General features: G+C 38.4%; 1 protein-coding gene across 6 annotated transcripts in view; it reads right to left on the bottom strand.

The window, feature by feature from the left end:
* The window catches only part of BTAF1 (B-TFIID TATA-box binding protein associated factor 1), a 109,842-nt gene that overhangs the window by 43,325 nt on the left and 53,882 nt on the right, over positions 1-12,635 (bottom strand). For 5 of the 6 annotated variants that reach the window (XR_014826618.1, XR_014826619.1, XM_003359291.6 and 2 more), the window contains 5 exons: positions 6,413-6,517; positions 4,092-4,241; positions 3,343-3,485; positions 2,922-3,096; positions 1,384-1,587 (listed from right to left, as the gene is read on the bottom strand). Coding sequence is in view for 4 of the 6 variants with exons in the window: in XM_003359291.6 (XP_003359339.3) it covers positions 1,384-1,587; positions 2,922-3,096; positions 3,343-3,485; positions 4,092-4,241; positions 6,413-6,517 (777 nt within the window). In the remaining 2 variants the exon portion in view is untranslated. Of the gene's footprint in view, positions 1-1,383; positions 1,588-2,052; positions 2,201-2,921; positions 3,097-3,342; positions 3,486-4,091; positions 4,242-6,412; positions 6,518-12,635 lie in introns of those variants that run through there. The other variant, XM_084994848.1, reaches the window with a different exon arrangement.

Below are 12,635 nucleotides of genomic sequence, written 5' to 3'. Positions count from 1 at the left end.
AGCAATTCCACTCCTATTTACTCAAGAGAAATGAACATAAATGTCTACAAAAGGACTTGTACAAAAATGTTTACAGCAGCTCTGTTTATAACAGCCCAAAACTTGGAAGAGCCCAAGTGTTCAAGAGGAGAAAGGGTAGGAGTTCCCACTGTGGTACAGTTAATCAAGAATCCAACCAAGGTGGCTCAGGTCACTGCAGAGGTTTGGGTTTGATCCCTGGCTGGGTGCAGTGGATTAAAGGATCAGGTGTGGCCATTTTTAAAAAAGGGGGGAGAAAGGATTACACTAATTGTGGTATATTTATACAATGAAAAAAACCTCAGCAATAAAAAAGAATGGATTACTGACAGATATAACAATACAGAAGAATTTTAAAAACAGTGCTGGAAAAAAAATCCTTATACCAAACAGCACAGAATTCACTCCATTTAAATGAAATTTTAGAATATGGTAAAGGAAAAATCAGAACAATGGTCATTTGAGGGCAGGGGATTAAGTGAGAAGTGGTAATGGCATTGCCTGTATCCTGATGGGAGTTTGGGGTTTCATAGGTATATTGCTTCCGTTAAAATTTATCAAATTGTTCAATTTAAAATTTTTGCAATTCATAACATAAAAATTTTACCTTTAGAAAGAGCAAAACACGTGAAAACTGAATTTTAGTTAATGACACATGTTGAAGTATACAGACATCTGCAGCTCGAATACTTAGAAATGCATCAAAAATTAAGATGTATTAATAATTAAGTAGAGGGGTAGAGAGTTGCATATATGTGTGATAAAGCAAATTTAGTAAAATGTTAATTGGAATCTAGTTGGTGGGTATAAGAGTGTTCACTGTGTAATCTTCTATTTTTTTGTTTGTTTGAAAATTTTAACATAAGTTGGGAAGGAGGAGGAGACATACTCAGGTACCTACAGAATCATTTTTTCCCTATTTTCTGACAGTTTATTTTTTTGCTTTGTTTTATTTTTTGTTGCACTTGCAGCATGTGGAAGTTCCCTGGGCAAGGACTGAACCTGCGTCACAGCAGTGACCTGAGCTGTTGCAGTGACAAAGCCAGATCCTTGACCTGCTTTGCCACAAGGGAATTCCTATACTCTGCCAGTCTTAAGCAAAACTGAGAAAACACCAAAAAAAAAAAAAAAAAAAAAAAAAAAGTAACAGCGTTTTCTAATAAAAGTGTATTGGTTTGTCAGAATCTGAGATTTTAAAAAAACAAAAAAACTCCTTCCCCATCCTCTTATCTAAAGGATAAGAAAGACAGGCTACCAAGCCACAAACAGATTCAACAAATTAGTATTTTTGTGGAAAACGTGACATGACAAATTTTTTATCTTTATTTCATGTTCTAAAATTAAGAAAGTTACTTCTTTACTCACCAGGTCATTGGCTTGATCTATTGTAAAAACATTACTGTTTACTCTATTACCAACTTCAATATGTGCATCAGCTAATGATGAAATCAGCTGTTTACACTCATTCTGCATTCGTGTGAATGGAACGGCAATTTCATCATAATATAAATGTTCTGAAAGGATATCAAGTAAACGTGGCTGCACAGCTAGGGTAACAGCTCTACACTCCTAAAATATAACAGACAACAAATATTCAGGGCAAACATGTAAACATAATTCTAGAGATGCATAAATCTTCACTTGCAAACTACCAAGTCTAAACTCAATTTTGAATCTATATTCTGTTATCTCCCAGAACATAGTTAGTTGCACAGAGAAAAGGTATCACACCCAAACTACTCTAAAATTTTAATATGAATGACTATAGAACATGCAGCACATGGAACTATTACAATTCTATTAAAATTTCCACCTAATTACTCTTAACTTTATTCTGAATGTATTCAAAGTTTACATACATATTATATAGCACAGATTTTAAAATATACAACTGTAAAAAGAAATCAGTCAGAAAAGAACACTTAGCATGCACTAAAAATGTTATTTAAAAACTCATTAGATTTCTTAACAGTTGAATCCATAGCTTCACATGCCATACTGTAGAAATGGATATATAATTCAAAAACTACTTACCTGCCCCCAAATTTAACTAACCCTTCCCACTCTCTCTGGTTGTTGCCTGCCCCAACCAGAGGGGGAATGACCTCAGTGGTGAGCCATGAGGGGTTCTGTGGGATCTGGGTGATCAGCCTGGGCTTCACAGAGTAAGTCCAGAGAAGCTCTGTGAGGGTCCAGAAACCGAACTGTCAACACTTGCTGCTGACTCTGAGAGGCACAAAAACACAGCATCACTGCCTCTCCAGCACACCGAGCCCTGCCTAAAAACAGATGAGCCTTGCTTCTTTCCAGAGGCAAAGCTGGGGTCTCAGTTGCAATAGAGCATGGCTCAATTACTTTTAGACACAGCTTTTACAAACTGCTAAGAGGCAGTAATAAGCAACTCTCACAGCAAGTGCAGACAGTTAAATTTCCAGAATTCCAGTCAATGGAATAAACAAAGCCAGCAGGAAGTTTCTTTGATTTACAGAAGCAAGTCTTATACAAAATCATACATCTTACTAAAAGTTAAAGATTAAATGGGCTGCAAGGGAATGGCTTATTTGGAAACAAAGATTTGAGTTTAAATGTGGAAATTTTATTCTTCCTGTGACCAAAAATCTGCCCTTGCTACTCATATAAATGGATTTCTATTACTCAAAGCCTCTTATCTTTTGTAGTTCTCAGGTACAAGACTGGGGGTTCTATGAAAAAAGTCTAGGGTTAAGGGCAAATGAGAGAGAAACAATGTTTCAACATAATTTAGAACACTTTTCTGTAACTTTGGGATTTTTATACAGAGGAAATTTTCACTTTTCTGTTTGTAAAATACAATGAAAATAATCCTCATCAGCTAATGGAAACTGGTTTAATTTCTCTTCATTATTTTGGGGGCAAAATCTTACCTTCTGTAAAGCAGCCCATTCACAGATTACCAAAGCTACACTAATTCTCTGTAAGGCAGATTTGGAGTTCAAATGGAAGAGTAGTAACTGGCCAAGGGATTCAGCTGGTTTAATTTCTTGGGTTACCACATTTACACCTGGATCACAAATACAGCAACAAAGTGCTCCTAACAACCTAAGAGGGAGGAAAAAAAGTTACTATAGAAATGCGTACATTTCCCCTACTGAAGCTATAGCTTTTCCCAAGGAAGACATCCTATCTTTCCTTTATAAGAAAATATAAATCCTATTTTTAAAACTTAAAATGTTTTCATACACTTTAATGTTTTCTTACTCTGTAACTAGTATGACGGAGGAAGGATTGACAGACACTTCAGAGGACTCTCTTAGTTAAATGATCTTTGAATATATGTGTACTCACTTGGCTGCCATCATTCTGGCCCGCATAACCACAAAATCCCTGGTGGCGGGGTCTTCCATAATTGTATCTGCACCTGCAATGTACTCCTGCAGTACTTCTTTACTCTGGCTTTGGCCTTGGCGCACCTTACCACCCGTTTTTTCCTAGAAAGAATTGGGGGGGGTGGGAGGTTTGGTATGATGACAAAACAATAATTAAAGATCAACCATTCAGATTTAATAGACAACATCAAAAATACTCTTATTTGTTATACTTCTAGTAAAATACAGGTTTCTTTTTTCCACAAAAAATTAATGGATAAAAATTTCTATGCATTTTGTCAAGGTCCTAACAGTAATTTTTCCTTATGTTACATCAATGACATTGGACTTATAATAAGGCAATACAGATTTCTTTTTTTTTTTTTTTGTCTTTTTTTTTTTTTTTCTATTTCTTTGGACCGCTCCCGCGGCATATGGAGGTTCCCAGGCTAGGGGTCGAATCGGAGCTGTAGCCACTGGCCTATGCCAGAGCCACAGCAACGCAGGATCCGAGCCACGTCTGCAACCTACACCACAGCTCACGGCAACGCCGGATCATTAACCCACTGAGCAAGGGCAGGGACTGAACCCGCAACCTCATGGTTCCTAGTCGGATTCGTTAACCACTGTGCCACGACGGGAACTCCCAATACAGATTTCTTACATGGTTATACTGTATTAATAATTATAAGCTGAACATACAAATACATTATGTCCCTCTACACTTACCTTGGCTCTAGCTTTTACTTCCAGCAACATATTTAAATCAATAGGTAAATGAGAAGGCTGCATCATTAAGCAAAGCCAAGCACCCATCCATGGACAAGCAGCTGCTACTACATACTGAACTGAAGCCTTGCTCAACAATTCCATCCAAACCTACGAAAGGAAAAGGGAAGAAGAAAGTAAAAATTTTCTGGCAAGGCCTATTAAAAACCTAATACTTGTTTTTACTTGTTTAATACCTGTTTTACTGAACTGAAAAAAAAAAATGAAGGAAATAGAATAGAGATTAATTTTATTTTTTGTCTTTTTGCCTTTTCTTGAGTCACTCCCGCGGCATATGGAGGTTCCCAGGCTAGGGATCAAATCGGAGCTGTGGCTGCCGGCCCAAGCTGCGTCTGTGACCCACATCACAGCTCATGGCAACAACAGATCCTTAACACACTGAGCAAGGCCAGGGACCAAACCCACAACCCTATGGTTCCTAGTCAGATTCGTTAACCACTGTGCCATGACGGGAACTCCAAGATTCATTTTAAAATTCAATATAGAGACTTATTATTAAATGCTTTTTGGGGTAGGTTTGTATCCTAAAAGAGTAATACAAAAGAAAGTTTTTTTAAAAAAATGAATACAAAGAATTTTCCTTAATATTTTATGAAAATCATTAAAAAAAGATACCCATAAAAGTAAGTTATCAAAATCTCAGTAGGTCTTTGAAGGTACTTACAAAGCTTAACATGCAGTCCTATATTCAACACACATTTCAACACATTAACAGCTCCTGATAAATACCCTTTGCTAAATTTAGAGGTAGTAATATCCTAATATAAATTAAGAACAGTAGGAGTTCCCGTCGTGGCTCAGTGGTTAACAAATCTGACTAGGAACCATGAGGTTGCAGGTTCATTCCTGGCTTTGCTCAGTGGGTTAAGGATCCGGCGCTGCCGTGAGCTCTGGTGTAGGTTGCAGACGTGGCTCGGATCCCATGTTGCTGTGGCTCTGGTGTAGGCCGGAGGCTACAGCTCCAATTAGACCCCTGGCCTGGGAACCTCCATATGCCTCGGGAGTGGCCCTAGAAATGGCAAAAAAAAGATGCCCCCCCACCCCCAAAAAAATTAAGAACAGTATAAGTCTTACCCCATTGAGGTATCTTCCTTCCTTCCTCCTTCCCTTTCTCTTTATGGCTGCACCCATAGCATATGGAAGTTTCTGGGCTAGGGGTTGAATCAGAGCTGCAGCTGCAGGCCTACACCACAGCCACAGCAACACCAGATCTGAGCTGCATCTTGGCCAACATCACAGTTTGCAACAATGCCAGATCCTTGACCAACTAAAGTCAAACCCACAACCTTGGAGACTACGTTGGGTCCTTATCTGCTGAGCCGCAATGGGAACTCCTCCCATGGCACCTTTCTTAATGCCTAACATCAAATGGGCTAGGGCCAGCATGCAGAAATTCCACCAGTTAATCCACGGTTGTTAACAATGAACCACCTCAGAGGCCAATAATTCAAGACTAACTGAACAAGTTTTAAAGGCACAACAGTGGAGTTCCTGTCGTGGAGCAGCAGAAACGAATCCGACTAGGAACCACGAGGTTGTAGGTTCCATCCCTGGCCTCACTCAGTAGGTCCAAGGATCTGGTGTTGTCGAGAGCTGTGGTGTAGGTCACAGACTTGGCTTGGATCCTGCATTGCTGTGGCTGTGGCGTAGGCCGGTAGCTGTATCTCCAACTGGACCCCTAGCCTGGGAACCTCCACATGTCATGGGTGTGGCCCTAAAAAACCAAAAAGATCAAAAAAAAGTGTACAACAGTCCTATCTCCTTCCATAAAGAGTATTAAATATACCAAGTGGCTCTTCTTTAAAAGGTCCCAATACATATGACCAATCTTGCTAATAAGGAAGGGGAAAGAGTACAAGTCTAAACTATGACAATCAGATTATATATTTATTACCAATAAATCCTAAAAGATACTTTGCTGTGGCTCGGGTTGCTGCTTGGCATGGGTTCAATCGCTGGCCAGGGATCTTCTACTTGTTACAGTGAGTTGCAAAAAAAAAAAAAAAAGAAAGGGAAAAAAGTGTTTAAAACACATTCCTAGTAGGTCACATAAAATAGCATGGCCAGCCAGGACTTTATATTATATTCTATAAGAAGTCTCTTTCCTTGTCTCATCTTGCATATCTCCAGACTATCTGAATCTCTTGGCTGATTTCTAATTTCTTAAAATCTCTGATCAACAACATAACTACTACTATGAGGAAAAATTTAAATCTACCCATGATATTTGGAAAAGGAGTAGAGATATATTCACCATGTACCTTGTGAATGAGGTCCAGAATTTCCTGGCTGCTTTCTAAAACACAAAACTGAAAAATATGTCGAAGCATATCAGGAAGGATAGGTATAAGCCACGATGAAGAGTTCTAAAAACAAAAACAGAATCAAAACTATAGCATATAATTCTTGGGTGTTAGTTTATTTAAAAAGATATAAGTCAAGTAACAGAAGTATTAACATAAAAAGACTATGTCTTTATCAAAAAGGTTCAACTGGTGATACATTTTGACAAGATTCTGGAGCAACAATATCCTATTTATTATTCCAACAGTTTGGAGAAATTAATACAATTGCTAGGAAGCTAGAGAAAACCTGATTACAATCAACAACAATGAATTCTGCAATAGACTCAAATCATCCTGTTTACAGAAGCAAGTTCTAACAGGAACATCTCTTTGGTTACATTACATATTATTGCTGTGTCAGGGAAATTTGACAGATGATCAGATTATTGCTACTGTGTTGGCTTCAGTTCTATGGTATTTACCATTAATGCAAGTAATGAACTGCAAGATGAAATCCAACCTAGTAAATTCAACTTTGACATCACCGTAAAATTAAAGCAAAGGTTCTTAATCTATTCTGGGTCAGGGACCCTTTGAAAATCTGATGAAATCTATGCATACTCTTTTCTTAGAAAAGTACACTTACATAAACTTAAGTATAACATTTTGCTTTAAATTCAAAGGGTTCAGGGATTTCCCTAAATCCAGGTTTAGAACCTCAATCTAAGGAATTTATCAATAATTTAAAAGCTCACCCAAATCAAGCAATCAAATAGTGCCTAAGTATCTATTGTGTGCCCAGAATTCTAAGAAAAGTAATCTCACGTGTTGTCTATTATAATTATAAGCTCCCTGAGTAAGAGATAAAAATTTTATTAACTAGTTCACAGTTCTTAACATCACCTTCTTCCATAACTGTTTTTAAGTAAAAAATATGTTGTCTAGAAGAGATTGAAGAGAAATCTGAAAAATTTAACTGAAATTCCAGAAGCCCAGAAGGTCTAGGGATAATGCATAACTTAGAAAGTTACTTACAATTTTCTAGCCAGTGGAAAACTAATAACCCTGGCCCTATCCTTTTATGCTTTTTTTTTTTTTTTTTTTTTACCTCTTTTGTCTTTTTAAGCCTGTACCCACAGCATATGGAGGTTCCCAGGCTAGGGGTCCAATCAGAGCTGTAGCCGCTGGCCTATACCACAGTCACAGCAACACAGGATCCGAGCCGCGTCTGCAACCTAAACCACAGCTCACGGCAACGCCGGATTCTTAACCCATTGAGCAAGGCCAGGGATCGAATCCTCGTCTTCATGGATGCTAGTCAGGTTTGTTGACTGCTGAGACATGACGGGAACTCCCTTTTTATGTTTCTTGCAATGGTTTGAAGTTTAAAATAGACTGATTGCAAAATCATCAGCTGGGGGAGCCTACTCATTGATTTGCTTTGCCTTAACTATTTTTCATTGAAAGGAAAAGAGAATTGGCAAGTTCTTTCTTTTCTCATTAGAATTAGGGACAATATTAATAGAATTAGGAAAGCTAATCTGCAACAAGCAAATAATATTACTCTTTCATAATTACTATTATTTCTCATTTCTCCCCATCCTATTTACCACCTCTCTTAATCCACCTCCAACCCCGTCACTGGAAATCCAAATAGTTGCTTGGTGATCCCAATGCTACACTACAGATGAAGTTTTTTCTCCTACATTTATAAATGAGTGTGATATAAACTGTAGCACTTTTCTCAGGCTATCAACTTTGTTACTCTAGTAAATTCTACTTATGATTATTAAGAACCACCAGGGAAAGGAAGTGATGAATAGATGGCAGTGGAGGGGGGTGGTTTAGGATGGAAAAATCATTCTGTATGATACAATAATGACAAAGATGTCATTATATATTTGTCAAAATTCACAGAATGAAGAGTGAAGCCTAATATAATTTATGGACTGGTTGATAATGATGTATCAGTGTTCGTTCACTGACTGTAACAAACGTACCATTCAGGTGTGGGATGTTATTGGTGGGAGAAGCTGTGTTAAGGGGAGACTAGAAGGTATATGGATGGGCTCTCTGTGCTTTAATTTTGCTGTGAATCTAGACTTGTTCTTTTTTTTTTTTTTTTTTTTGGTCTTTTTGCTATTTCTTTGGGCCGCTCCCGCGGCATATGGAGGTTCCCAGGCTAGGGGTTGAATCAGAGCTGTAGCCACTGACCTACGTCAGAGACACAGCAACGCTGGATCCGAGCCGCGTCTGCAACCTACACCACAGCTCACGGCAACGCCGGATCCTTAACACACTGAGCAAGGCCAGGGACCGAACCCGCAACTTCATGGTTCCTAGTCGGATTCATTAACCACTGCGCCATGACGGGAACTCCTAGACTTGTTCTAAAAAGTAAAGTCAATAAATAGACAAAAATAAAATTTTAAAAAATAAATGAAAAACAAAACCCCAAACCTAACCAAACAAAAACCCACCCCAAAATGTGCATGTCAACATCATCACAGGAAGTAGTATTTTCAAAAATGTAGATTCTCCCTAAGCATAACATAAAGTCTGCTTTGTAGATAATATAAGGCTGGGAAAGCAGCTGTAGGCCAAATTTAGTCCAATTGTGCAAGCATCTCCTTTTAGACATGGTTGCAAAAAGTTATATGCTTTAGCTCACCATTAGCATTTCTTAGAAGATCACTAGGTCTAATTTGGCCCATCCAGAGTCAATCTGCCTCTCACAAATCTGAAAGTTGGTCTACCTGCTTTAATTCTATGCCTGTCTTCCAGTAAGCACCGATTTGGGCAGGTAACCCAATGTTGTTGATTTATATTTATAGGTTTATTAAATTGAATTAGTTGGGGAGTGTGGTGCAGTGTGAGGTGTAGTATTTTCAGTCCTTTAGAGATTATCCACTTGGGGATATTCCTTCCCAAATTAAAAACAAAAACAAAAACAAACAGATTTCTACTATGCTACTAACTAGGAATCTACTAGTCAAAAATTTCCCTCCAAATCTAAGGCAAAGTCTGGAAAGTTTTGATGACTGTTTAGTATTAGTCTAACAGAATGTAATTGAAAAATACAGAAAAATTTCTAACACAGACTCTTCACTTTTCTAGTTTTTTTTTTTTTTTTTTTTTTTGGTCTTTTTGCCTTTCCTAGGGCCACTCCCGCAGCATATGGGGTTCTCAGGCTAGGGTCTAATCAGAGCTGTAGCCGCCAGCCTACGCCAGAGCCACAGCAATGCGGGATCTGAGCCGCATCTGCGACCTGCACCACAGCTCACGGCAACACCAGATCCTTAACCCACTGAGCAAGGCCAGGGATCAAACCCGCAACCTCATGGTTCCTTGTTGGATTCATTAACCACTGAGCCATGACAGGAACTCCTTTATTTCTCTAGATTTAAATTAACTATAACCTGAACCTCTACAACTCAAATGATATGTGAATTCAAGTTTTAAGAGGGCTTTAAAAAATTATTTTGGTTTGTGTTATATAACACAATAGCTAGTTAGCACTTATGTTAGTGCTAAACATAGTCCCCAACATTTTTGTAGAAAGGATCAGACAGGGGGATGGCATTTATGGGAATTACTCAGGGAAATAAATGACTGACAGTTTAGTGTGACAAGAATGTGGTAGTCTCTTCCCAGATCCTTTATTCAGACTAGTGTTCCCTCCTATGTTCTGCCTTCCTGGAACTCAGAATAAGGAAAGCTGATGACAAACAGAAATAAGCCTATCAGACATGTCACTGTACCTGAAAATCAAGGTGCAACTTCTGGTCATCCCTTACTCTCCATCCTTCAGCCACACCAATATCCTTTCACTCCCTCTTTAGTGCCATCATGCACACTCCTGCTCACAGAGTTTCACACGAATTTGTTCTTCTGACTGTTACCCTGCTCTTCACCTGGTTAAATTTCACTCATTCTTCAGGTCTCAACTTATGCTTCACTTTGAACGAGATACCTTCTTGACCTTCACTCACCTCACTAGTAAGGGTCCAGCAGCACTGTCTCCCCCTACCAGATACTTACCTCATTACGTAATGATGGCTTTATGAAATGATCATTATTTTTTTATGAGGGCTTATCTAGTTATCTTCTTAGTTTCCTGTTTTAAGCTCTATAGAAGGGCAGAGACCTTATCTCATACCGATTAGTATCTAGAAAATTGTGGCACACGGTAGGCACTAAAATATTTACTGAATAAATCCCCCTCTTGAAGCAATGGTCCAAAGTCACAGGGAGTAGTTGGTAATATGCAAAATTTTCCACAACTGCAGCTGGCAATAAATCTCTATCTGGCAAAAGTGGCATCTTAGGTGGGGTAAGAGCTTGCCAGCCCCATTCTGCTATGACCCCTTTTTTATCCTCTCACAAGCACACCCACAAAACAGGTAAATGTGGGGAAAAAAACAGCAATCGATCATCATTACCATGAACATCTGATTCTTGCCTGTAGGCAAATGCATCATCATTTCTATCTACATATCAAATAATTTGGGCAGGGAAGAAATTCTGGAAAGAAGCTACCACGATGTGACAAATCACACTGAATTCTGAGTTCTTTCACTAATTTGGTCTGAAGTCTTACTTTGGCTCACTGCCAAAAAAAAAAACCAAAAAAACCCCCAAAAAACCCCCATCACCCCAATTCTATATTTGGACAAGCTATGTCTTGTTTTATTACATTTAAACTCTGCTCTCCCTTTTTCATACCTTTATAAAATCTGGCCAATACTTAATTATGCTAATGTTCTCAAACACCAGAGTCTTAGTCAACTCTCTTCTCTTGCTCTTTCTTTCCTTTTCTACATATGCATATGTTAAATTTTCTTACATCCTTGACTGAGTATGCCCCAGACGCCAACTCAATTTCATGTATACCTTCATGCTAAATATGAGTTTCATGCTAATGCCTGCCTCTCAAACAAAAGTCAGTACCGCATGTATTGAAATTTAGGAATGACTCACAAAGGGACTCTGATGCAAACTGAATGGAAAAGTTGACCTAGTCAATAAAACAAGGCTGAACCAGATACTAATGCCCAGAAGCATACCTTCCTAGATCATGAAGTTGAGTTCTGGTTCAGTTAGTGGTTATCAACACTAGTTAATCTAGATATTTCCAGTAAGTAGTTCACCAATAGACATATACCTTCATAGATAGATTCACATGAACAAATACAGTCAGAGGCCAAGAGGACAATATAAAAAAATTAATTCCTTCATTTTCTTTGTCAAGCTCCTAGTTCAGCCAAAAAAGTTACATCTTGATTTGAAGTCTTACCAAAAGAAACTAATCTGGTTTGCCTAAGAGTCCTTATTTCATGCTCCCTAAGAAGTCAGGCTTGCCAATACTTTCAATGTGACATCAGAGAAAAAGGGACAGAGATTAAAAGATTCATTTTCACAAATGCCAAGGTATGTCACAAAAGTCTGAGAGAAATGAGATTTCATAAATAACTATATTAACTGTGGTTCTATTTAAAAACATTTTAGAGATGTGCATGTCTTCATACATACTTATGATGGGATACATTTTAAGATTAAGGGTATCTTCTTTATGGGAGCTCCTGTTGTGGTTCAGCAGGTTACGAACCTGACTAGCATCCATGAGGATGTGGGTTCAATCTCTGGCCCTGTTCAATGGGTTAAGGAACCAGAGTTGCCATAAGCTGTGGTGTAGGCTGCAGACATGGCTCAGATCTGGTGCTGCTGTGGCTGTGGCGCAGGCCGGCAGCTGCAGCTCTGATTTGACCCCTAGCTTAGGAACTTCATATGCTGCAAGCGCAGCCCTAAAAAGGAAGAAAAAAAAAAAAAAATCTCCCTTATAAAGTCTTCTAATTTTACAAAGCTAAAGAAAACAAAATTACTAAAGATAACCAGAGGACTTTCAAGGGAACAGAGGTATCAGTCTTAGGTAATGATGTAATGAGCTCTAGTCAGGTTTAGCCTAACCAAATTACCTTGGAATTATCAAGGGGAAATGGGCTGAAAAGCTAGAAACTGAAGCCAAAACAGAACTAAGTAGTAAATTAGAGACAAAGGTCATTTTTTTCACTTTGTATTTAAGGTGACTTCATGTTTAGAAATGGGAAAGTAATTCAATGGACACAATTCATTTTGTCTCCACGTAAAACTAGAAGCTGAAAGTAGCCAGAATTAGATCTGAATCTGAGCTGAGTCTCTT

This window comes from Sus scrofa, chromosome 14 (assembly GCF_054392235.1).
Source record: "Sus scrofa isolate SSC_HxYL_T2T_F1_AM1 chromosome 14, Sscrofa_HxYL_maternal_Yorkshire_Landrace_v2.0, whole genome shotgun sequence".
Classification (NCBI taxonomy): domain Eukaryota; kingdom Metazoa; phylum Chordata; class Mammalia; order Artiodactyla; family Suidae; genus Sus; species Sus scrofa.
Note: the sequence above shows the minus strand (reverse complement) of the source record. Positions and strands in the feature narration are given on the sequence as shown.